General features: G+C 40.5%; 1 protein-coding gene across 1 annotated transcript; it reads left to right on the forward strand.

Moving 5' to 3' along the window:
* Window positions 1-755: 755 nt before the first annotated feature.
* Window positions 756-27675, forward strand: LOC135945465 (protein FAM135B). Its single transcript, XM_065493180.1, has 23 exons — window positions 756-1061; window positions 9270-9483; window positions 15972-16063; window positions 16145-16284; window positions 16876-17120; window positions 17236-17265; window positions 18566-18662; window positions 18748-18957; window positions 19289-19372; window positions 19564-19719; window positions 19948-20215; window positions 20408-20685; window positions 20747-20946; window positions 21146-21383; window positions 21438-21779; window positions 22140-22484; window positions 22657-22977; window positions 23031-23296; window positions 23741-24034; window positions 24423-24642; window positions 24771-25020; window positions 25125-25352; window positions 25882-27675. Exons 2-23 carry the CDS (start codon window positions 9407-9409, stop codon window positions 26085-26087), a joined length of 4587 nt encoding a protein of 1528 aa, XP_065349252.1. The 5' UTR covers window positions 756-1061; window positions 9270-9406; the 3' UTR covers window positions 26088-27675.
* Window positions 27676-27753: the final 78 nt, after the last annotated feature.

A 27753-nucleotide genomic window follows, 5' to 3' on the forward strand; every position in this document is an offset into this window, starting at 1 on the left:
TGCGCAGATACCGACCGCCAAAGCAAAGCAACGCGCGACACCCAAACAGCTGCCTCGTCAAACACTGTCGGTGCTTTATATTTTTTAAAGCTCACTGCTAATTGTAAGGACTGAAAATGATAACAAGTATCGAGTGTTTTCCTTTCAATATGAACATTTTAATAAGCAGGCTGCCCTACTCGGTAGTTAAAAACTTCTAATTGCTCTCATTCTCAAGAAAACCAAAGCGGAAAGAGCTAATCTTATTAACTCCGCCACTCGCCGAAACTTACACTAATTCACGAAGTCCAAATTTGCATCCTTTCGCATTTGTTTCAAAGAGTGAAATTTTGCTAATCTAATTTACGAATGTAATCTAGAAAGAAATCACGTACATTATTTTTTCATAGTTAAATACACTTGCATCAAGTAAAACTCCATGTCCTCTCCTTTTTTATGAATATTTTGTTCTAAAAAATAATGCCAGAGAAAATTCATATTTTTTTTCAATTTCTTGGAATAAACTTTGTCCACATATATTACAGTTCACTCATTCATTTGGTTTCTTAGTCATTCCATGCTTTCATAACTGTATGCAAGCAAGAAGTGTGGCTCAAGAAATAAAATATTAATTTATTTTTTCTGCCCTGGCGCGTGGTGTCGGTCCTTCGGCGCAGATGTCAGCACCGCGTCGGCGGCTCGGTGTGCGCGGCGCTGGCGGGCTGGCTGGCTCGTCGCTCGCCGGTGCTGGTGCTGCTGGCGAACAGGCCGGGGAGAGGGTGGGGCGGCCGGCGAACAGGCGGGGGCAGCTGCCACCCCTTCGCCGCACCAGCGAGCAGTATGGCAGGCAAAGTGGTTGCAGAGTAGCGCTGTGTCGTCGTCGGCCGCCGTCGCTTTTCCTGCAGGAATCCGGTGCCAAGGCCATCGTCGGGCCGCCCCCGCGACGCCCCAGCCCAGGAGCTGCGGCCTCAGGTCACGGCCAGCGCAGCTCCGCGGCCACCCTGAGTCGGCTGCCGTCGTCGGCGCGCAAAGGTGAAATGTCAGGGTCGCTGGCTGCTGCGCCGCCGAGCGCCTCCGAGCAGGTGAATCTCCTTTGCACGCTCTTCCCCAACTCTCTGAGCCTTTTCCACCCTCGGCACAGGGTGCGTCAGCCCTTTTCTCAGGTGCCGACCTGCTCTTGCATGCTTTTCATCAGATGCTTGCCGATCGATTCGGTTTCTCGGGCCGGATTCGCGGAAATTTGGTGGCAATTCGCGCGTGCCGAGATTGTTCGTGTATTTTATTATGTGTGCGCGTGTGTTTGACTCTCGACGTCGGCGGCTTGCAGGAAATTGGGTCCTATTTGCCGCACTTCATTAGAACGCGTTCGTTTCTCGTACCAGGGGTGGCGGGGTTCAAGTGATTTCAACAATTTATGTATGAATTATGTCTCCATTTTGCTCGAGTTATGATATCTTTTAGTAGTCATTTTGCAGGAGACCGTTGCATAGGAAATGGGAATTAATTTAACTTAAAGTGGATTTGCCCCCAATTTCAAATAATGATTATTCATAGCTTACTATAAAAGACACGATTTGATGATCACTGATATTTAAGACGAAAACTTTGCAATTCTTCGCAAAGAAGGAATGGATGCTCGTTTCAACGACGCAAAATAATGAAAATTACGGAATTTTTAAGTTAAACGATGTAAGCAAGTCATATATGAGCTTTGAAGGAGTATTAATATTCTTAAAAGATTGTTTGGACTCGATTTTTTGACGATTTTTTCCAAATCAAAAATATTATTGTTGTTAAGAAAAATCTACTGTTTTTAATTTCCTGAATTTAAACTCGAGTCATCTGTTTGAAATGGTCTGGTAACAATAAACTTTTTGATGGGCGAAAATCAAAATAAGGACCAAGTTTTTTTAATTTTCCCGAAATTTCACAGAAAATAAATTATGAACAAACAGTTCTCACTTTTACCTAAATGTCGAATTTATTCCTTTTCGTATTGTTTCGGCAACTCATGTAAACATTTGGAAGTTAACAGCTTGATTTGTCGAAAGCTTTTACTGCGTTTGTGCGCTTCAAAATATTTGTGTCTACACAATTTAAATTGAAGGTGAAGTATTTTTAATATTTTTCCTGGGTTTGGGAAAATCTTAACTCATTCTAAATTGAAAAGAATATGGAAGTAAATTGTTTGAACTATCAAGACTATTACTTTTAAGATGCTTAGTTATTTTCTTTTATTTTAATACCTGTGGGGATTAAATTCCAATTTGTAACAGCATACTTTCAATTCCTTTTTTTTTTAATAAAATGTATCGAGACCAATATATCAGTCAAATTACCTATTATACGATTTGTTTTTCCATTTGGCCAAGCAAATTGCCGGCTAAGTCATTTATCTTGTTTTTTTAATTGTAAAAACTCAGCCATAAAGTGATTTGTAAGGAATTTCAAAAGCAATTATTAGACTGCAAGTATTGTTTATATTTAATGCAATCAGTATTTAACCAAATTTTCAGTATCCTTATTGCTAGGCTAATTTATTATTAAACCATTCTTAGAACTGCAGGAGGAAAGTGCGTTGCAATCATCTCAAAATTGACTGTGTAGCGCACACACGCACCAATCGATTGGCGTTGCGTGAAAGTGTGCTGAAAATCGAGTTGTGTTAGGAAATAATGCACGTCTCGCGGTATTGGAGGAACGCGGGAGCGAGCAGCAACTGTGCGCTATATTGAATTTGACCGGTGCAAGCGAGCTGCTGCTCGCTCTGCTTTCTCTCGGCGTGTTTCTATATGCAAAAGTGCAAGTGGCGAGCCCTTTTATATTCGTCGGGTTACTTGTGGAGGTCGCTCTGGCTGGTTTTTTCCTCCTCGTGCAGCTTGGCAACTGCATTTTCCTCATCTTTGTGCATGGCAAATGGCTCGAGTGTGACGTAGCGCCGCGCGCGCGGGCAGATTGCTCTCCTTGCTATTAGTCGTGCAGCAGCTAGCGAGCAATTTTCGTTCTAGAGTGCAGCATCACAATCAGTTGCATGTACTCGAAAGGATTTCAATGAGACCTGTTTTCCTCTTTCTATTTGTTAGCTGTGTGCTGGCTGCTCTTGATGAGACGAAGTGTTCTTTGCCATTAGCGCAGGAGCTGTGAATGAAACAGTGTGTGGCGCCCGTCTGCTCTTTCTCTCGTGTTGAGATTTCCAATTAGGATCATTTCTAAACGAATTTGGTTTATAAATAAAATTGCTAACAACTTTGTTACCGAAAAGCAATAATTGTAATAATCACTTCAAATTTTCAAGTTCAAAATAAAATATTTTAGTTGCATAACGTTCGTTTTTTTTTAAATTAAACACGATTTGGTATTCAAGAGAATTCTTTCAAGTCCCCAAACCATGATAATTTAAAAGATATCATGGCCAAAACTTCACTCACAGTCGCCTTTTCTTGTAGTAAACCCCCTCAAAGTAAAGTCTTTTGTCATACCGTTTCGTTTTTTGAATTTTAAATAATGTTCTTAAAGAAAATCAGTCTAGCTTATAAAAAGAAGCCAAGTTGACGAATTCTGGTTTTTGCTAATTAAGTCCTGACTGCTCTCTTTGTACGTTTTTCAACTAGCACCTAATTATTACTGACTCGACTCTACCTTATAACTTACAGAAGAAAAAAATCAACTCAATGAAAACTTCATAAATACAATCTATACTTTTAAAATTGCTTTGTCTCTATTGCAAAGTACCTAGATAACGTTGAGTTAACCTTTTGCATGACAGTTTTATTATACATATATTTTATCTAAATCTAAAGCCGTAAATGATGATTAGAAAATCCCCCTGATTTTATCGCGCAAAAATAATACCGAGAATGGAAAAATTGATCTTTTTTCACCCCTTGAAGCATTAATATTAAGGATGTGCGAACCTGAAGGTGGCTTTTGTTTTCGCAACTTGCGTCATTGATTGGCACCCACGTGGCGGCAGGTCGGGTCAAACGCGCGGTCGGAGTTTGCGAACGCGCGCCGCAATAACCGAAGACCCAATTTCGCGGCGGCGAGAATAAGCACGCTCTGCCAAATTTCCCAAGGGTCGCCCCGTAAGGGGTGTCCCCGAGACAGTCGGGGGTGCAGGAAACAATTTGGCACCCGAATAATAATAATAATTGCGGCCTGCTCTCTTTCGCTCGAAATCGGACTCGTGTGTCGGCGACGAGTGTTGTTTGGATGCTTGCTCACTGTCGGAGAACGTATTATATCGATTTACGCCTACTACGCACGCTGCTCGCTCACAACTCCTCCGGCCGCCACTTGCAGAGGGTGAAAAGCGATACTGGAGCAGGCCGGATTGATGCCGTTCTCATCTGCTGCTGTTCGCAGATTTTCTCCGACGAGCTTTTCCACGGTGACTAATCGATTAAAACAGATCCACCCTGACGCAAATTCTTGAGTTTATAAAATAACGGAAAAATAGAGAGAGTTAAAATAAGAACTGAAAACATGTGAGCAAAAATTTGCTCAGGTCCCTTTTGAGTGTGCTGCACAAATATTCATGTTAATGTATAAAATAGAATTTACATGAAAAAGGGAAGATCGATACTAAAATTTTTAAAATTTTGCCTTGAAAAAGTAGGGCATCTTGGCGAGAAAACATCCAAGAAAAACAAGCAATTCTAGCTACTTCTAGAGAGGATCTCTGGGGTGTTGCGCGCTTTATTGGTTGCTTTTCATGTTGAAATACAGTTGACTATTTTTGAATTGCTTTTCGCCTGATTTAATTCAATTTACTTTAATATGTTTCATTGGTAAAGGCAGTTCTAAATTGAAGAAATATAATTTTATTGAATCTGGCAGGTCTGAAACAATTTTCTTAAAAAAAGGTAGAACACTCGCCAAACATTCTTGTTTCAATAGTTACGGGGAAATTTCTTCCAACTTAATAATATTTTCGATATTACCATTGCGTCGTCACCCGATTCGGCCGCGCATGCTGGCCACCCGCAGAGTCTCCGAGTGAAAGTTTGAGAGAGATTTAAAAAATTGGCAAATAACGAAATAACCATAAATGATATTCTAAATAAAGTCGGAAGGATATTCTTTTTTTAGTACCGATTCTAGGTTTTAATACCGTTGTGCAAAGAGCACAAGTACAAGATTGAGGTGACGGCGCAGTGGAGATGACGTAAAATTTTCTAAAAATCAATTATTTATACTGTGTAAAAAGTAATGAAAATTGATGGCATCAAAGTAAACTATATAGCAAATTCCGTAATCAAAACGGCTTATCCCACTAAAATAAATGTGACACTTGATTTCAAAAAATTTGTTACCCCAATAGAATATAAAAGGGAATTTAAAAAAAATCCTGCTCAAGCGAAAATTTGCCAAACCCCAGCGGAATCGTCCCTCAACATTTAAAAATGTAGTTTTGAAAAAATCCTCATATTGACTGAGGCTTGAGAAATTTTGCTGTCACGCATATCTTTCAAAGCCGGTGGCAGATCGTTCCATGGCTTTTTTTCCACGCCCTTATTTGGCCAAGAACGGCTGAAGGTGGGGCTGTAAGATGATACTTGAAACTATTCTCGATAAAGAATATGGAAATTCATGTCCGAGATATCTATTCCTGGGGCCTTTATTTGTGGCACCGACCTTACAATTAGTTTTGACGGCCTTGTGGAAAATCAAGGGTGAGCTGCTTCGTTTAAGGACGCCAATTAGGCATTCATGACGGTCTGCCGCTGATTCAAATAAACACCCTGCACTCCGATAAATTTACATACCCCTGGATCGATTGCCAGCACACCTTGAACGGGGCTGCGATGAGCCTCTCACAATCACACTCCATACAATGAGAGTAAAGGCTGTTTTTCCAAATTGCGTGACGCTGACTGTGAACTTGAATAGGGATAAGAGGGGATCAGCACGTTCACAGTTATTGGCGCCCCTCTTGATTTTATGTGATGCCAATAAAAGTGCTTCTCTATCTGTATTAAAAGATAGCGAAATGTTTGACGCGCGAGGCCGCACTTTCAAGGAGTGAATTTGGAATTTAGAACACAAAAATCGATCGAATTGTATCGTTACTTGAGTTCAAGATTGCAGTGATAATGGCAGAAGAAACGAAATAAGAAGTCGCTCGATCGTTTGCTTTTAATCCTCTCTCGAGCGCAAGCAAAACAAACACACCGCTTGAAATAACTCGGGTGCAAATAAAGGAGCGGCTTCATGGCTCGGTACAGGCCGAGAAAAAAAATTGATAGAGATTTGGGTTGCTCTCCAATCCGGAACGTTGTTGAGAACACCGGCCGTCTACATTATATATGAGTCATGCATACAGCTGGGAGAGATTTCAGCGCACCTGCCACTGCCTGTAAACTTGCACGCGTCGCGAAATTAAGTTTGGAACAAACATTGACATGGATCGGAGGGATTTTTTGTTTGTTTGCTTCTCGCGGGAGTTGAGAAACATTTTCACTCTCCTATGCAGAAATGATGAATGAATGAATGCAATCCAAACAAATTGTGCGCTGAAGCTCCAAATCATTCACGCACGAGCTAAATGCAAATTTTCTGATTCTAAACGTTTTATTTTGAAAGGTCGTATTTGAAATTTTAAGATATTAATGAATATGAATGTCTTGTAAAAGCAATGATTTTCAAACGGAATAAAAAATTGAACCTATCACAGCATTTCGTATTCATGAAATTAACCATGATGAGTTATTTTGAAAACACAAAATGGGTACGCGATTTTAAGGAAGTAATAGGAACCTCAAAACACATATATCTCGTAATGTATGTGTATGAACTAGTTGCCAAAGATTTGAATTTATTTGTAGGTGATGCAAACCACCCGTTGGCTCGCATTGTTAAGGAATTCTCAGGAGTGTCAAAGCAATGGGAGGTATTTGAGCAGTTCGGAGATCTAATACTGGCTACCCAATGTCAGAGATGGCAAATGTTTGTTTAGTGACTCGAAATGCTCAAATCGCTCAACGGGCTGGGAGGCGCACCGGCGCCGACTCGCTACTTGCTGGTTTGCACCTTTCCAGCATGCGTGATTATTTGGCTTCACGGGACGAATGTTTAGCGTTTCAAAGCATTCCTCGGTGCGGAGGCAAGTGGCCCTTCGGTGGGCTGGGTCCCTGTGCGGCCTGGTGCGCCCATGTTATCCGCTTGCGGTGTTATTGGGACCCGGGTCTCAGCATTCGTGCTGGTGCAGTGCGCGCCCTTCCCGGTCCTCGGACAGGGATGAAAAGAGAAAAAAATTTATATGTATTTAACCTTCATTCATAAGACTGACACATATATTAAAAGTTTTTTAACTCTCAGAAATCGATATTACAATAATTTTGTGCCCTATTATATGATACTGAATTGGAGTTAAAAAAACGTGTACTGGCATTAACCTATCCTACAGACATGTTTTCACTCGTTATGCCTGTCATGGCTGTTAGTGTCGTGAAAAGAACCATTTTCAACAGTGTTTCGATATGACATAAGCAGCATAACTGTCTAAAAATATATTATAATACAATTAATAATGGTATTTGTGAAAGCAATTGTTTTGTATTCATCTTGTCGTGGAAAGGAAAAGCCGGAAAGGAATTTTTTATGCTCTGTTGTGTACATCCCTTTATAATAATTGCAACACACAAGAGAGTGAACAGGGATGAATTCTTCGTGCAAGCGTTAAAGAAGGCAAGCGATGAAACATCCTGCAAAACTGCATCTTTCTTTGTGTTGCAACTCTTTATATCTCGACCCATTTCCTTTCTTTGCGCTCGTAAATTGAAATTTTTATCCAGCCTGTATAACAAATATAATAAAGAGATAGAAATATGCACTGTGCATATAATGTTCGCCATTGAAATATAACTCATTTTGAATTAATAGCTGTATAAGAAGTTGAGTCAAATTAGATTTTGCATGGCTGTCACACTAATGGAGTTTTTGCCAAGCGATTGGCACACCGGCGCGGCAGGTGGCAGAGCAAGTTTCTGCGCGGGAGGCAGGCAACATCAGCAACTGTCACTCTTGAGGCAGCAAGCTTTCTCAAGGAATGCCGACCGCCGAACAAAGACACGCACGATAGGGCTAACGCAAACAGCACACACACAATGTTGATCTCTTTCGCCGGCTGAGCGCGTCGAAAGTAATTCCATTGGAAAAGCTGCAACTGTTGCTCGTCGAAAAGCAACTTTCCCTTTTGATCCCCGGCTCACCCCTCGGTGTCGTGCGACTTTAGCACGCGTGTGCACCACCAGCAGCAGTTTTCTTTGGGAAAAAGGTCAACAGCATCTCTCTGCATGCGGATTTGCCTTTCGCGTGATAAAATCTGACCGACTCAAAGAGTGAGCCCTTTCGGCGCCCCACTCGCAGCAGGAGGCGCAAACAAGTAGGGTGGTTTACCCCCCAACCGCTGCCGACAAGTTGGTTCCTAATTTGGAATAATTTGATAACTCTCTCGTGCTGTGCGAAATGGCTGTTTTTCCCTCATGGCGCCCCTGCCAAATCTGTTGGCGCACTCGGACGGCGCCTCGGCGAAAATTTGGACGGAAATTTTCACTTGCAAAAATTCATTTAAATTTTGGGGAATTGCTCGTTTAAACTGGTTTAATTTAATTAAAAGAAAAGGATTTCATTTTTTTCTTTTAGTAAAATAATAAAAGAATAGTATAGAGCGGTGTTATATACGTACTGCTACGAATTTTAAACGGAGTTTAAAAACCTTTATTTGTTTAAAGATTTGGGGTAATTGCATTTTTAGACGGGTTTTTAATTACTCTCATGTTTTGCAGTTCTTGAGCACGATTTTTGCTCTAAAAAAGACTTTCTAAGTCGAATCCTAATGAATATGCTTGCAAATATGGCAAATATTCATTATTTTTTTACGGATGTTAAGAAAATTAGTGTAAATCTTAGTTTATTATTATTCTTCCCATGCTTTTCAGAATTCTATAGGAATCGCATGATCAATAAAATAATATTGTCGAAATTTTAAAAAGGTGCATAAAAAATAAACGACAAACTTAAATTCGCAATTCCACAGATTACTTAAATATTTAACATTAAAAAAATAATGATAAAAGTGCTAAGAATGCACTTGCTCTGCTTACTGCTAATTTTATTCTTAGTTAAGTTTCATCTTTATCATTGTTGTTTATTCTCATCCAAGTCATAAGTACCTATCCTCTTCACATATTTAGACTCTTGAAAATAACGCTAAGGTTAAATCAACATGTTTATTTTCACACCTCATTCACAAAGCCTAAAAAACCCGATCTGATTTATGCTTTCAGCTCCGAGGGCTGATTGGGAGTGGCATGCATCCCCAGTGGTGGTGCAGTGCTTGAGTGCTGAGTTTTCCGCTGCTCTCTCTCACTACTGTGTGTATTGATTCGCGCCCACTGGTCATCTGCATACATAAAACACAATCATGAGCGAACTTCAGGCCACCATGGAATTCTGCATAGAGCTCTACAAGTTCTACAACGTTGACCTCTTCCAGCGAGGGTGAGTTCCTTGTTATCCACTTTGTTTAAGTTTGCCCTTACAACACTTGAGCACTCTCTCATTCGATTAATTAATTTTCCTATTGATAATTAATGCTTTAAGTAGGTTTATTATTAAATTTCCATAATTTTTAAATAGCATAAAAGGGCTGGAATAAAAATTTAATGTTGAAATGTTAGATTATCTAGTTTTTTTATTCTCATTTTCGTGGCTCGAGTTCAAGGAAGAAGTTTAAAATGTTAAATATAAACGACAAGAGGCTGCCAATCCATATGCACGAGAGCTATGCAGGTCTTAAAACGTCAACGACAAAGAATACAACCCAGGAACAAAGGGGAAGTAGAAAGTAGAGTAAAATTAGAACAAGCAATTAAAATTTAAGCTTTAACAACATTTGAGTTGAAGAGTGAGCACGATAAAAATCAAAGCAGAATAAATTAAGCGTTTATTTAGACACATTTAAGTCCTTCGCAAAAATCGATAAAAGCGCGCGTTTACAACTTGTTGGACATCAACAAAAACACGCGGCGTGAAGAATAATTTCATGCGCTGAATGATCACACGGCCCATCAGGTCGTAAAGTTAATAGCGGTGCCGGCGCAGCTGACTTTTTGGACACGCGTGTGCAAGCAGAACTTTTCTCTCTTGAGCTCGTTCGCTCAGCCGACGTCGACTTGTCTCTTGCTATCCGATTTAATTTTGGCTCCTATTCTTTTCTTCCTCGCACGAGATGATCCGCCGAGTGACCAGCATAACGCTCTGCTAATGATTATTCTGAACGTGCCAGACGCTCGCCTCGTGTCCCCTCAAAGAGCCAAAGAGTTGGAAAAAATAGACTTTTTATTCCAATGCCATGCCTATAAATAATGTGATTAATCTTTTGCATTATTAGGAGAAAATGATATTTGTTTATTCTTGCCATATCTAATATATAAAAAATAAATTAGAAGAATTCTTAATTAATTTTAAAGAGGGCTCACATTCTTTAGACGAGAACTTATTTATCTCAAGTTAGATTTTAGTTTGAATTTATATGCAAAAAGCATTCTAGCTATTTTAAGTGGAAATGCCAAACACCTCAATTTAAATTCAATGGCTCGTGGGACGGACAACAATTCAAATTTGGTTGGTACTAGGATTTATTTATATTTTCAGTGAGACTTAGATCATTAACTGGAGCGCAAAATGTGAGAGTAATTTGATCCCCCGTTTAGTTTGAGTCTGAAGCACGTGCCCCATTTAGCTGACGATCTGCTTTGAAAAAAAATAAGTGACTCGAAAATATCTATATATTAAACCTTTCACATCTAACCCAGTAGAAGAATTTACATCTCCCAGACCGCTTTGAAAACGAAGCAAAAAATGAGGAATGTAACCACCGTTAAAAAAACTATTCAATGCGTTTCAAGAAAAATTAAATAAATTGAGTTCGTAAAATTAGAGAAACTTTCTTTCTTGCCTCTCATTTTCGAGCAATTAAAAGGAATGCGAAAGTTGTGAAACTCATTTGGTTACCGAAACACCCGCCCGGAATTTGTTTAAGATTCCACAAAGGATATTTTTCACTGCCCCCACTGTGATGAGTGAGGCGGAGACGCGGGCCGAGCGAGCGGCACAACATTCTCCGCTTTGTGCGGCTCTAAATTTAGAAAGAGCACGCCATTATACTACACACAGACATTACTTTTCCCTTCAAATACACGAGTCGCCTTTTTATTTAAATTCGTGAGTGAGTGCGTGCGGAGGGATGTATATTAAAAAAATTGTGTGTGCACGCGCGCACATTCGACGAGAGAACGTATTGTTGTACTACAATAAAGAGGGAGAAAGCGACCGGGCGGCGAGAGCAGCCCTTTTATTATTATTATAAAAATAATAGCCCATCCAGACGGAGAGGACGACGCCTCCAGGTTGGAAACGGGAATGAGTGAAAAGAACGCGTTGATCATTTTCCACGCGGGAAATACATATTTAACATGGCCCAAAACGCGGCAGTGCTCACAAAAAGAAACGCAATCAAATTTTTTGATATATATATAAAAATGGCACCAAAAGGAGGTCAGGCCTTTGACTCAATGCGAAAACATATTCGCCACACGTGGAGCAGGGTCAATATTTTCCCACGCAGTCGTACAAGTGCAAAATTATCGTGCTCACTCTTGTGTATTGTTTTTGTCTGTAAATCAATAAACAAAGTTGCCCCTCTAGTTTGCTACGGAGAACTCGATCGGGTTAATTACAAAGTTTTAATTGAATCTGCGCTAGACTTATTTACTCTCATTAAAATAAAATCGCTCAACTATAAAAAAATGTTCAGTAATTATTATAAAAATACGCACGCAGGAAACCTTTTTTTAAATAGGAAGAATTATGAAATGGCTCTACTCTGCTGCGATCTGCATCCAATTAGTTTTTAGCTATTTTTTCAGAGAGAAAAATTGCCTCATACTGGAAATGAGCTGTTGATTTAGCTCCTTGTGGCTTATCAGCATTACTTTACCTTCAGAACAAAAATTCAACGCTTAAGGTATTTTAAAAAAACGACCTTTTTCACTTATTTCTTAGCATGAACGAAAAGAGAAATAAGTAACGGAAATAAAAATCCATTAAACCTAAAATTATGCCTTTTTTATTGGTTGGATCCTTTGAATCTATGTCAAAGAGTGAAAATTCTGCTCCTTTTGACGCGAAAAAGCTACAAGAACGCTATTTTCGTGTACCTTTGTGAAGGCTGTAACTGCTGCCCAATCAAAAGGGATTTAGTGGCCAAATTCCATGAAATATTTTCCCTTTTGGGAGTGAATATAAAATCAGCAATAAAGCATTAAATCCCTCTGAAAGGAAGCTCCAATTTTTTCCCTTTGAAATTGATTTTATTTTCAAGTGGCAGAGGAAATTTAATTAACAGCCATACCATAAGATTTTTTTCATTAATTAATGAAGCTTGTGATCTATGTGTCTTCCTGCCGACCGTCACTTCTTACTTTCGCTAGTGACTGTTGTAAGGCAACCGCCAATTATTTCAACACCGCGCGGTAGCATATATATTATCTTGAATTTTTAAATACAGCACCGCAAGGAGATTGGTTTCAATTAAGAAAAGTGGCTCTTACTTTAAATGCGCTGGCAGCAGTCGGTGCAATTAATTTAGCCCTGTCGTAATCGCGAAAATCGATATTGAGACATCAACGTGCTCTCGTCGGGAGGCTGCTGCACCGTGTGTTGAGAGGGCGAATTTCCACCGGCGGTGTTGCCAGTTTACCTGATGCCGCTTTCCCGCTTTTCCGTCGTCAAGCCGCGCGCCGCTTGCAATCGGAACCAGCAGCAGCAGCGGCAGCACCCGGTTTCCTTTGTTCGGCAGCTCGCGAGCACCAGCAGGAAAACCGGTGATCCCCTCGCTAATTGGTGAAAACACGCGGCGCTCGTTTTTTCCTCCACCACACTGGCAGAGTTTGCCGCGGACGTGGGCGCTCGTGATTATAAACTTTGCCCTGCGAGCCGCCGATCTCGTTGCTACTAGTAAATGAGATGCAACATGAACCCAATCTTGTCTGATCCATCCGCGCCCCACCGCACCCTCTGATAATTAATTAAATTTCTATAGAGGAAGCGGTCACAAAATTAATTAGAACGAGCCACTACTTCATCATCTTCAATTTTGGGTGGTTTCATCAAATACCTTTGAGCTTGTCTTCAACTCTCCTCCGACTAATTAAAATTTGGCTCTCCCTGCCCTCTGTAGCTCAAAAAAAGCTTGAATCATGATTTTACAAGAAATATTTTTTACCGTCTAAATATGAAAAAATCGTCGTAAAACAGTCTGAATTTGCATTAATATGCTTAAAATACGAGGAAAAGGAAAGTTTCTAATTTGTGAGAAGATTGTTTCAAACTTTTTGTATTCAGAGTGGAGTTTCCCAGCGTAAATTACTTATTAAATGTATTTTCCAGTTCTCCGTTTATGCCTAAAGCCAGATTTTACTAAAGATTTCAGTCTTTTGAAGATTAAAAAGAAAATGTTACAAGTGCATAGCATTTTTTTCAAATTTTAATAATTTAAACCATCCTATTTAATTGAAAAATCCTCCAACCTCTTTTGATTGTAGATGCAAAGATTAAATTTGTTTATAGTCTGAAACTTAATCCTATATTTATCCATATGTTAAGGAAAAAGTATGAAGATCGTGCCTAATCGTTTTTTTTGGTTCTTTGTTACAATTTAAATGGTTAAAAACCACGGCACTAATAGGAAAAATTAAAGATGCGTTTTCGAGTACGTAAGTTAAAGTAAAATACCGAAAATACCCTAGTCGGCATTGAGTTATTGAACAACTTGCATTCCTATACAAAAGAGAAATATATCTTCAAATGGTAATTCTAACAAAAATAATGAAAATAAATGGTTCTTCCTGGAAAATAACGATTGTGCCTTCTAAAGCCTCAATTTCTTGCAAATTGCGCATCAAACGATGCATCACAGGTCAACAATTGAAATTAATTTGCAATGTTGACTACAATTTGCAGTTCATCAAATTGCAATTTTTAATAATTATCTCAGCAATGATCAAAATTGAAATTTGGAGTAGGTAACAGTTAATTTTAGAACTCGCCAAAGTTCTAAAAAATAAACGGTTTTTGTCAATGATTTTTTGCTTGATTTCGATTTCTCTTGAATGGTGTGGAATACTACTTGGTAAATTTCTCTTCGAGAAAAAAATATCATAATCTTCAATAAGGAGACCGAGTGCTCGCCACTTGGTTAGCATGCAAAACTTAGGAGCCGACTTTCTCAGAAATTAAAACGACGCAAAACCAGGGTAGATTTTTTGCTCTTTTTGAATTTCTCGCTTAAAACTTTTTCATTAACTGCAGAGTTTGTTTTTAAAACTTTCAAAATACGTAGATTAATATTGTTTCCAGAACCTTGAGGTAAATTGATGAAGGGTTACAATTGAAAATGGAAATTGAAAAAAAGAAACATAACATAATTTCCAAATTTTACAAGCTCTTTTGCTACTTTTCTGCTTCATATATATATGCAAAACAGTAACGAAACAACTTTCTGTGTTTCGAAGATGAAGTGAACTCAAATATTATTCAAATAAGAAATTTAGGTGCCTATCCCGAGAGCTTTTTTTGCGTTCGATCGGGCGGCAATCAGTCGGCGCGGTTGTGTTTGTTTGTGCTGCGGGCGGGAAACGGCGTCGCGCGGAAATTGGCCGCGTATCGAGAGGTATAATCTGATTTGCGAGGACGACACGCGAGGTGCTGCTGATTGGCGGCGCACCTTGGCCATCAACCCCGGCCGGCGCCGGCGGCACAACAACAGAGCCGCTTTGACTGCTGCTGTCTCGTCTTCGCGCCCTCGAAACACAAAGCCCGGCTGACAAAGGAAGCGACGACAACGACGACTTCTTTTAAATGCAGATCGCTAGATGTTGTCTAAATACTCTCCTCTAGCTTGTTGAATGCGAGCTCTCTTGACTTTTAAACACGGCTCTTGCCGCCGGCTATTTGAATTACGATGACACTCTCGGGCTCTCTCTCTCAGGCTGCAATATTTGCAACATGAGATCTCTTGCTGATTGTAAGCTGCACGGACGGTTGGAAATCTAATTTCGCCGAGGTGCCGTTGAAGTAGCCGTGAATCTCAACAGATGGGTCCATTATTCAAGGCTGTGAAATTTAGATGATTCAATATTTTTTCTTGGGTTCCGAATGTCACGGGATCATCAGATGCGAATGATTCTTGCAAGCATTATTTGAACCATGTTTTTAATTCAACTTAAACTATCTAAAAGCGTCTAAAACTGCCCTAACGGCTAAAGGGAAATTTTTAATCACAGGAGTGATTTTTATTTTGAAATTAAAAATATCAAGAGGAATTTTCCAGCCCAGAAATATTTTCAATTTATTTTTTTGTCAAAAGAAATTTCATTTTGTAAATGCGAAAGTATTGGTTTGGTTGCACTACACATTTTTTGACCTATTGTGTCGTTTTTATTCTTAAATGAGAAAATTTCACGAACAAAATGAAAATAGAGACATAAATTTACTAACTTCCTTTTTCAATGAACACCTGTTTTTACTGCCCTTGTTTCTAGGATGCAAAAATCATGATCAAAATGAAATCAAGGATAGGGAAATAATTTATTTCAAGCCCTGTTTTGAATTACAGCAATTAATATTTCCTAGGGAGTAAAATTATTGCTTGAATAATTATCATAGAAAACTATTTTAAGAGTGGAGCCTTTAACTAGTTTGAAATTTTCTCGAAATAAAAGTGTTTTGACTCTCAACTGATATGTTTTTGTAGTAAATTTGTTTAATATCTGAAAAACAAAATAATCCCCTGCGTGGCTTTTATGCTGGGTATGCAACCGGAGCGGCACGAATGCAGTGCAAATTGCCTAAATACTTATTCTGCAGGCGTTTGAGGAGGGAGATCATGAAATAATGCAACGCACGGATTTCGTTTTTGTCTGCAGGTACTACCAGATAAGGACCGGCCTCAAGGTGTCTCAAAAGTTGCCGGTCAAGGTGGAGGTCAGCTTGCCCAGGGCACAGGGAGAATATAAAAGTAAGAGGCGTTCAAATATACATTTCAAATTTAATGTAAATTGTTCTACAGTCGCTTGATTGTTTTCATTCAAATTTTCAGAGGCTGATTCGGTTTTTCCCGCTTGCGTTGTCAATGGTACAGGAGTGAGCAAAACCTTCCAGATATTGTACAGGAATGAGGAAGTCCTTTTGGACGATGTTTTCACCTTCAGGGTTCACATCTTGGTCGACAGTCACAAAGTAAAATATTTTACGTCCTTAACTTCAAACTTAACAAAAAAAACTCTTAAGATTCCACGTTTTAAAGACATTTTCTTTTGTAAATACTGAAAATTGCAGGAAAGTTTCAATGTGCATAAAATTTGTGATGTCCACTTTCAGATCAGTGTTTTAAAAATGTTTAAATTTTAAAGCCTAGCAGAAAGACATCATAGGAAAATATTTTAGAAAGAAAAATCATCCATCGATAATCAAATATTGTGTAAAATGAAAATTTCACAGAATTTTAATTTGCGTATTTATTTGAAAGTCAATTTTACAACCGGCAATTTTTCAAAATCTCTGCAAATGTTAAAGGCAAAGATCACCACCTGTCAAAACGTAGAATTTTAAGAATAAAATATACATAATTTTTAAAGTACTTTAAGTTTTAAACAAACCATTTTTTTAATTTTAATGCATTCTTGACGCTTCATAAAGCTCTAGAATCTGAATTTGATCAAATATCAGTACAAAAGCTTTCAAAATAACAAGTAAAACTATTCTGGACAATTTGCGGCGGTGCGAGCATCGCTGCCGGAATTCCTGCGGCTAACGTCTAATGAATGGTAGATCGAGGAGACCCTGGAACGAGCCGACTTCCAGCTGATAGTGGAGCTGTGGTTCACCGACCAGACTTTCGCGTCTGACCAACACAATGCGATCGCTAGCGTCTCCAGCCGCACGCTGCAGCTCAACTTTTCACCGACGCGCGGCCTTCATTACCATCTGCCAGTGTTGTTCGACTACTTCCACTTGGCGGCGGTCACCCTCACCATCCACGCGAGCCTTGTCGCCCTGCACCAGCCCTACATCAAGTGAGCAAATGGCTAAAACTCCTGTTCTCTCGCTAACTCTTTTCATTTGCCCACTGTACACGTCGCTTTTTCCAAATTCACTGTTGAATCGTTGCTTTGCTTCTGTGTTTTCCAGGAAAAGCATTCTTCATTACGTGCAGAGCTGGTGAGTTTCATTCATTTCCTTTCAATTCCATTAATGTGTACTGTTTGCAAAATGTTGTTTCGAAGCATTCAACTTGTTTAGTACATATAGACCACGGACATTGTCCAAATTTAAAAAAAAAACGGAGTCAAGTTTGAAATTGGAAATTTAGGGAACCTCTGGAGAGCAAAAAAAACTTTCAGAACAGCACATTTTTGGTCTTTTTTTTCTTTTTAAACTTTTAAAGTTATCATGGATAATGATATTGCTCGATAATCTAGTTACATAGCTCATATTGAAAAGAATAAATCGATTCTCAGTTCGTTTTTCTTGGCTAAAATAGTCGTTTTCAGGAATACCAGATTTAGTTTGAGATTAAATGGCTATTTGTTACACTTAACAACTTGAGTTCTCTATTTAAATCACATTAAAAACTTTGCTCATCCTCCTTTAAAATTTCGGCGTCAAAATGTGAACCCTTTTTTACTCTCGAGTATGCTCAAGTTGGCGTTCAAAACAAAATGACTTCTCTTATTATCATTGAAGGTGAAAATTAAGCCAAAACTGTTAAATATCGCATTTTATTAACTATGCACTCCATAAATTTCCTGCATTTTCCTGTATTTCAAACCATTAGGGATACAAAAATATGATATTATGTATTTGTTTGAAATCGATGCTCGAGAAAAATCTGCGGTTTTCTAGAAATATCCATGATTTACAATCATTTTTATTCATGATGGCAGAGATGCCAATTAAGGCAGATTCACTTGAGTTGAAAGTCAATGCAGCTTCCTCAGTGTATATCTATATTTTTTCTACATTACCATAGAAATTTCTGAAGTGATACACATAAATAAAGACCTAGATAAAGATGCATTCAGTCGATATTTTTATTTTTCCTCCAATTAGTAATTTTATTAGTATTTTTTTATATCGGTATCACTATATCTCATGAATTTCTCAACAGTTAGAACCAAAGCATATCGATGGTAATATAAATGTTAGCAAGAAAGACAAGACCATGCTGGAAATTGCAAGAAATAATATAACGTACTTTTATGTATTAAGCCAAAGAGAAAGAAGATTAGAGCTTAAAAAAATAGTCAATTGACAATAATCTTCACGTCACTTGCTGTCATCTTTCCTTTAATGCCTCTTTGTTCCATCGTTTCCTCACTCATTGTCAGCTAGTGAATTCTATCAATTTCAAATAAAATCACGCAACAAACATCATAATATATATTTTAAGCCTGATTTTTAATCCTTAATTTATGTGGCTAATTTCCTCAACCCCCAACTAAACGCTCAAATATTTCAGCACGCCTAGATCGAGCAAGACATGGCTGGGAGGGTCGCAAAAGTTTAACTTCCGGCCGCCGCCCTCCAACGTGGAAACCGTGTTCTTCGGTCAATTGGTACTGTCACTTTTTCCCCGCGCCGACAATCCGTCTTCCTCTTTTAGCCCCTGCTAACCACCTTCGTGGCTTCTTGCATTTTCAGAACACGAACAAATGCGTGGGATCGGGGTCATCGCGGATCGCCCACGCGCGCCACGTGCACCGCGAAGTGTGCAGCATCCTGCTGGCGTCGTTCGAGGCCCTGCAGTCGCGGCTGCACGAGTTCATGCGACTGCTTCCCGCGTGGCAACAGCTGCGCCTCGAAAAGTCCGACTGCGTCTCCAGGTACTCGACCCTCAGCGACTTGGCCAAGGTAGGCAACATTTTTTCACCGCTCTCTTGGTTGTTTCTCGATCGAATTCTTTCTCTTTCGGCGCATGACGAATAATTAAAGTTTTCGATGTCACGTTATGATCCATGAAAGTAATTTAAAATGCTCATTTCTCATTCGTCTGTGTAACCATGCAAGCCTGTATTTCTGTGTGGTTTTAGTTAGAACAACTTCAGTGAAAATTTGCACATTCAAAAGCGCGAGACGTTAATTAGCTCTCGCAATCATTCATACGTGTGTTGATATTAGCGATTTAAACCGTAATTTGTTGGTTGGCTGGCTCTCTATCTTACGTTGTACGAACGAAACGCAGGACACACATCATCGCAGTAATCTGCTGTACGGCACCCACGGGACTCGTAGTGCGACGTCGACCCCGCCTTGGGAGAGACTTAGGGTAATTTCACCGCCTTTTCTAATCTCCTAATTCATACACGTCGAGGCATTTGCGTGGTTCCCTTCCTTCATTTGAGGTCTGGCCTTTGTTTTCACGCAACTGCAAGTACCTTACTGCTTTCCTCAAAACAAAGCTGTCCAACCGCCGCGACCGCTCAAAGGGTTGATCCCGGAATTTTCTGCATTTTTCAGTCCGTGGAGGGCGAGGAGGAGTTCGTGGCGCTGGCCAACTCGGACATTGCCCAGCTGTGCGCGGAGAACATCTTGCTGTGGCAGCAGTTTTTGGAGGCTTTCAGCTGCAAGGAACCGGTACACCAACACCTGGCCAGGGTGCACCACCAACTGAGGGTTTGTCGCTTAGTTTGTTCGCAAAAAGTAAAATGATTTTTTTTTCGGATGATTAAAATCATAATTAAAAATCGGACATTTTTTGTCCCAGCACAATACAGTCTAAACGACTCTAGTCAAATAATGATAAAAAATATTTCTTCCCCAATAAACTCATTTCAATTTAAAATTAGTGTGTCTACTTCCAAGCCTTCTACTCACGTTTTCACCTTTCCCTCTTGGTTTTAGGTTAAAAGGTTCGCCGAGGCATTTTTCGTGATCGACAACCCTCGGCACAGTGCCAGTGGCTGCTACGACGCCAACTACCAAAGCTACCTCGCGGTCAGTGAGGCGGTGCGAAGGTCGCGCTACCTGGCTGCCCTCCCTCCTCTGCCTGTGTCGTGCGCCGAGCTTGATGGTGAGCTGACCTCGATGCCCATCATCTTTGAAGATCAGTATCAGGATGTCGCCGAATTCGCACGCAGGAGAAGCGGAGCAGGGAGAAAAGCTGGCTCAGGTGAAAAAATTAAATAAAAACAGAAACTGAAATATCATTTATACAATATAAAATATGTTTTTGTCAAAAATATTTATGAACCTCCCTTCCAATAGAAAAATCCAATAATTTGCAACAAAACTGTACTCTCCATTCCTCCTATATAATCACCCCAAAATAAGAAATTTTTATATTTCACTCTACTCCTTGCAGATCCCTTTCTGAGCGTTAACAGCAACGATAAGGAGTCGTCGAGCTTGGGCGGTGGCTCCTTGAACGCGATCGCCATCTCAAACCCAACGCCGCCGCAGCAGACGCCACCGACACCAGCCAGTCTGCACAACGCACAAGGGACGACGCCCTTGCCCGACGACTGCAGTTGCGGCATCAACGCCATCCTCGAGTCGCGTTCGCAGAAAATCCAGCAGGTGGTCAAAACCGGCCTCCAGCCTGCTCCCTCGCTCAGCAGGGCAAGACTCCAACAGCCAAACGTAATGAGTCATTATAATAATTTGAAAATGTGTATATTGAAATTTGGCGCTTGGCACACAGAATTTTCGCTCCATTCCCACTAACTCGGCTCCCAACTCGGCCTCAGCGTCCAGAGACGAGCTTCTGCTGGCAGAAGCGTTCGCGTCAATCGTAAACTCTAATCCCCAGCAGGCTGGCGAGGTCCTCAGAGCAACCCTCACCCTGACCCCAAGAGCCAAAGTCACTGAAGTCATTGAAACGAATACGCTTCCAGGATTCCGGTAATAAAACATAAAATTATTAGGCGGTTGGGAATTTAAGACGATCGACAATAATTAGAACCCCATGGAAATTTGTTATTAATGGGAAGAAAATCGCTAGGAAAAACAATCATAATATAAATAGTCTAAAGTGTTTTTTTCGAAAATCATGTCTGTAAAACCCAATAAAAAATATTTTACTTATATCTTCTCCATTCAGGAGGTCTCTGCCTTCGCACAGCAAGTCTTTAGATTACTTGAAGAATAGCACCGGCCGTTCGCACCCTACCCTCGCCGACATTCCGCCCCCTTTGCCCCCTCACGGACCCCACGAGCCGCCATCCCTTGACCTGATCCCCCCGAGCAGTGCCCGAAATAAAATGGCTCGCTCCCGGTCGACGCAGATCAGACGAGAGCGCAGCGAGGAGGAGAGAATCTTCAACGACCAAATTAATGAGGTAAATTAACGAAGGAAACATTTTTTCCGTCCACTGAAAAGGGATTTTGACTAGATTCGCCACCGTGAGAACGAGGTGTTGCGCAACGCTCTGCACCTGGAGTTGCACAAACTGCCGCAAATGCCGATGAACAACAAGCAGCGACGCCGGACACCTCCCCCCAAGTCGGTCAACGGCATTTGCGAGAACTCGTCTTCAGACTCGAACGGCCCGAGCTCGGACTCGACGGCTCTGGCGTCGAACAATCGAAAGCTGGAGACCAGTGCCAGCGTGCCGTACTCGCTCAGTGAGACGTTGCGTCACTCGCAGAGCACCATGTCCGTTCCAGCCATCTATTGGAGGGGAATCACAGATCTCAACAGCGAGTCAATGCCAAATTTGGGCACAACCATTCAGGTAATCTCAGGAAAATTAGCAAACCAAGCAAGATGTTACTTTTTAACATGAGAAACAATGCGAAATTTCATGAAGTTATTGATGATAAATTGTTCCTTTCTCGTTTCCTAACTTTTGGAGGATTTTTAATGATACAAAAGCAAAGAAAGAGCTAAACTTTAAATAATTACAATAAATGGCTGATCTTTTTCTCGCACACTTAATCTAACTATCCGTTTTCTCTAAGTTGCTTAAAATTTTAATAGTGAGCGCACCAGCTGATAACTCTGTAGAATCGAAAAAATTGAATAAATAAAATTTAAACTTAAAAAATTCCACTAATAGTCTCGATCCTTCTGGTTTGTGACAAACAATTTTTAGGTGGAAGCAAACTCATTGTCACCGCAGTCATCGTCGCCGCCAACGCTTCCCCTGTCGGCGCCGCCTATTCCCAGCCCATCGACGCACAATCCTCCGTTCCCGGCGTTCCCACCTGTGCCCGACCTGTTGCAGCCAGGTGCACTGAAAAAGAACGAGCAGTTGAGCTCATCTGCCAGCGACATCACATCGGAGCAAAGTGGCTGGGTGTCCAACTCGAGCCGAAGATCATCGCGCGACGTATCAAGCGGACAACTGACACCTGAAGAGTTCAACAACAACATAAATGATAAACTGGGAAAACTCATCATCAATGACACTGCCATGGTGAATGGAGACCAACTCAAGGTGATTGATTTCAAAATTTTAACTAATTTTCAAAAGCAAGGGGGAAATGCAAGTAAATTAGAAACCCCATTGTGGATGCTTTAATTTATTTAAAAAAAAACTAAAAGAAGTCTGTAAAAATCATTTGAGGTCATTTTTAGTCATTATTGTTACGGTTATTTTCTTCCTACAGGCTAAACTGGAGGAGCTCAAACAATTTAGCGTTAAGATGAAAAACAAAGCACCCAACACTGCCAAAGCGCTGCTACAGTACCAGGCCAAACACCCTTATGAAGAAGTGCCGTTGCCCCCACCCAAGCAGTTCCGCGACCCACCCCTGTTCGCGCCCTCCGAAGACGAGGACGAGATGACCCTGAAGCCTCCAGTCATGTCCATGCCCAACATTCTGCCACAGCCGCTATTAAGAATCCCGAAACTTCCGCCAGAGCAGTTCAGGGACTCGCCCATGAGAAACGTGCTCAGGAAGCAAGTCAGCCAGCAGTTTGGCTTACAGGTTAGTGTCCTGGAATTTTTCTCCAAATCTGCACTGACGCACTAATTGCACAGCAAATGGAGCCTTTCCATGTGTACGAGAGTTTGACCGACTTTGTCGCCATCGACGGAAAGGTGTCGGCACTGGCTAGGCGAGCCGACCTGATGCTGCCCGGCAATACTTCCACCCTGCCGCCGAAACTTCCCAACAAGCTGACTCGACTGCCGACCGACAAATCGGCGACAATCAGCAGGCTGCCGGACAAACGCAGCGCAAACCATTCCGACCCGCAGATCAGCAAACGCACCAATCAGACTCTCTCACCGCGAGAATCACCAAAGTAAGTTTTTATTTTAGTTTAATTTCAATTTCTCTGCACCTAAACAAAAATTAAAATAATTGCAGAGCTCTGTGCATGTTCGTAGATGCAACCACTCATGCTATGCAAAATGAACGGAATTTGAAAAATTATTGATTGTGGGATCTTTTACACGAATTAAATATTTTTTATTGTACACAAAAAGTGTGCAATAGAGAGAAAGAGTTATTAGTAAATATTTCACTCGACATGCGCTAAATTCGTCCAGTTGCCAGTTCCTTCCATTCAGCATGAGAAAGATATTTTTTTATGTAAATACTTATTTTGTTATTTTTTCCTTTCGGTAACTCACAGAATTCAATAAAGACTTTTCTAACTTTTTCTACAGCTTTAAAACTGATTTTTTTTACGAAAACTGATATAAATAATCGTTTAACTTGTAAAATTTATTTTCTATTAATAAAGGACCGATCAACAAAAGAATTGTTCTTGTCCGAGTGACCCCCTGTTGCCACCCCCGGGGGCTCCGAGTCCGCAGCACGTGGCGTGTGAGTGCTTCAAGGAAAACGAGAATTCAGTGACGGCCGACAACACGCAGACCAACACAGGCACCAACGGTGGAATTGTAGGCAACGAGAGCAATGAGGACCTGAGCAGCAAACAGCAAAAGGCTGGCACAGCAGAGGACGACGTCCTCAACTTCCTTAAGTACAAAGAAGACTTCAAACGGCAGATGAATTTTTCCGGCATGTTGTGCAGGTACGTGCAGTGTTTTCTATGTGATTCAATCCACAAAATTTTCTTGACTTAAAACTTCACTCTTCACTCAAATACAATTCAAACGTTTGAGGTATAATTTTTATATTTATCGTTTCGGAAATAATTCTTTCAAGAATTTTCTGTGGAATATTCGTCTGCTGTCCTTCGTAAATACTTTCCCCAACCATTGGCATAGATTTTTCAATTCGTTGGTATTAAAATAAGTGAACACTCATTGCATTAATGTGATCGTTATACACTTTTGCCTCTGTGCTGTTTCCCCAACAAGTAGCAGAAAATGTATTGTTTCTGTTGATGGCGATTGACGAAAAGACAGATAATCCGCAGTGCGCTACTCTTCTCTTCTGTCCTCTTTTCTGACGTTTAGCTCTATTATGGATCACAGCGACTTTCCAACCCTCGCGTCCACCCTGCCTTACTTCCACATCAGCGACGAGTACCGAATATTCTCGCCGGACGGACTGCACCTGGTCGTGTGCGTGCACGGCCTCGACGGTAACTCGGCCGACCTGCGCCTCGTCAAGACATATCTAGAGATGGGGCTTCCAGGGGCCAACCTCGAGTTTCTCATGTCGGAACGGAATCAGGTAATTATCGATTTGCTAAACCAGCTGACCGTCAGATTTTTAATGATAGTAAAAATGTTAAAAGTAAATCAGAATTTTTTAAATTAACAGAATTAGTAAATCTCAAAGGAAACCATTTCTGTTTTCAGGGTGACACGTTTTCAGACTTTGACACAATGACTGATAAGTTAGTAGCTGAGATTTTGTTCCACATCAGCGCTTGTAGCTTAAATCCGGCCAAGATCAGCTTCATTGGCCACTCACTGGGCAACATTATCATCCGCTCTGCCATCACGAGGCCGCAGATGAAGCCGCTGCTCGGCAAGTTCCACACTTTCCTCTCGCTCTCTGGCCCACACCTCGGCACCATGTACAACTCCAGTGGTCTCGTCAACATGGGTAAATTTTTACTTTTATATTTCAGGTGCTTCTTTAAGAGATGCTAAATTTAGTTGCAAATGCGAAGTATTTCGGATTTTTCAGAGTCTGCTCTCATATTTCAGGAATGTGGTTCATGCAAAAATGGAAAAAGTCAGGGTCACTGCTGCAGCTCTCGCTGAAGGACTCGCCGGACGTGCGGCAAACCTTCCTGTACCGGCTCAGCCAAAAATCCAACTTGCACTGCTTCAAGAACATTCTTCTCTGTGGTTCGAGCCAGGACAGATACGTGCCGCTGCACTCTAGTCGTATTGAGCTGTGCAAAGCTGCCGTTCGGGACACAACTGTCCAAGGTTCATATTAATGCCTTAAAATATTTTAATTTTGAGGGAATCATACAGCTCAACGTTTTCCTAAAAGTAGCGTTTATGATACAATTTTACCAGTTTAAAAAAAAATCGTGTCTTTAAGCACGACAAAAGTAACTTATTATTTCAGCTACGCTTCTCATGGAGATGTCAATATTTAAAATATTTAATTAGGGCGGGAGGATACCCACGCACCTAAATTAGGTGCAGATAGGGGCTAAAGGGGGTTTGCTCCGAATTAAAATTAAACTTTGTAGGGAGCTTTTTACGAAAACCATTCAAAAATTAAATAAGTAGTAAACATTTACAAAAATTGTTACCTAGCTTATCCTGTTTAAATTTTTGAATAATTTAGATGTATTTTTTATGTTAAGACCCAAGTTTTTTGGTCGTGTGCTCTAATTATCGGTACTGTCAAAAAATATTAAAGTGGATATATGAATTAAAATCACCATTAAAAATCACACATATTTTTACAGGCGATTCTTTTGCTAAATTGACTATTTGTCCTCAGGGGCGGCCTATCGCGAGATGGTGCACAACATCCTGACACCGATCATCAACAAGCCTGAGGTGACGTTCGTACGCTACGACGTGCACCACGCGTTGCCAAACACGGCCAACTCGCTGATCGGGCGGGCGGCGCACATCGCAGTGCTCGACTCGGAACTGTTCATCGAGAAGTTCCTCGTGGTCACAGGGCTCAAGTACTTCAGATGAAAGGACGATGAACGCGTCAGGAGCAAAAGTGCGCCACCCACCCCGTCGACAAGCAGCGGCCGCCCTCGCAGCTCGTTTCGCTGTTGATTGCGATTTTTATTTTCTATGTGTACGTGAAAGTGTTTCAAGCCCACGCAATGGAAAATTTTGAGTGCACGGGGATTTTTCAAACTTTGCGGCGTATTCTTTTTTATATTGAGATGAAAGGATAAATTTTAGCTCCATCAGGTTCCTTTAATGATGCAGCCAAAATTAAAATAGCCACGATAAAAACTGCATTCCTTTTTCTGAATTTTTTTCGAACGTGTGAATTTCGTATTAGTTTGGTAAGTTTCCGAGATGTCTGTACTAAGATGTTTCCCAAGAATGAGACACCAAATCCTGTAATCTCAATCAAAATTGGTTTGAATTCTCGATTTGACTACGTATATTACTGTTTCTGTGTCTCCTTGGAAAAGAAAAACCAAAGAACATGTTGACTAATGTTGTAGAATTTAACTGAAAACTATTTATAACCCCGGTACGGAGAGCTTAAGCGCGTAACAAAGCACAACATGCAGTTTTGAACAGAGGAAAATTCACGAATGTCTCTCTATTTTGACTCGGTACTTGTAAATGGAACAGATGAAGTGTATTTATGGAAGATAAATCAAACGTGAAATACTATGTTTCGTATAAGAACACAGTCGTTGAAGCTACGTAGGCGATTAAAATTTTAAAACAAGTTTCAAAGTCAAGCTAGTTTTGACGTGCACAAATTAAAATAACAGCTAATTTCTCAGAGGAAGCGAAAATTTAAAGTAGGAACTGTCACCAACATAGTTGACGTATCAGCCTAATTTTATTTCACTCTTGAAGTAGTGATAGTTCTGGCCTCAATTTGGACCCGTGTTTCCTCAGTCAGTCTCACACGGATTTATTAGTTGATTTGCAAAAAAAAAAACACGAATTTAAAATGCTCAACTTCAATAATCTGCGATTTCCTCCAGTCGAAGCTCAACGCGTACATACTTATCTGTTATATATCTGAACTTGATAGAAAAGGACTTTTAACACTTAACACACCGTGGACGCAAACATTTTTGGAAAAAGCAAGATGAGATTGAAAAGGTGTAAATACTTAATACTAATTATTGTATTCCTTTGAAAAGCTCAAACAGGAAATTATCTCTTACGAACAACTCAGTAAATACCCCCGCGTAAAACTATACTGCTAATTATTAATTGTATATTATGAATGATTATCATAAGGTTTTATATGACGCGACATTGTTGGCAAACGTAAAAAGGTGCAGTTAGGGATTATTGTATACACGACCTAGGCTATAAGGCAGAACGGAAACTGTAAAAGCAGGTAAATCTCGTGTTGGCGAGAAGAGACCGAGGTTTGAACTTCCAAGCCGAGCATATATTATTGTACCAAAATGAAACAAATACACCCCGATGCATAGTACACGCAACTCTTGCTGTGATTCACCACCGCGCGGAGGCCGGAAATTTGGACGACCATGCGAGCAGCGGTTCCAGACGGACAGAAGCATCCAAAAATTTATTACAGTTTAATAAAAATCTGTCACTCATTGTAAAACTTAAGTTTCATTCTCTGAGTTAAGGTCCTCATTCATAAACCTCAAAATTGGATTTAAAGACACAGAAGCAGGGCTTT

The sequence above is a fragment of the Cloeon dipterum genome, chromosome X (assembly GCF_949628265.1).
Source record: "Cloeon dipterum chromosome X, ieCloDipt1.1, whole genome shotgun sequence".
Classification (NCBI taxonomy): domain Eukaryota; kingdom Metazoa; phylum Arthropoda; class Insecta; order Ephemeroptera; family Baetidae; genus Cloeon; species Cloeon dipterum.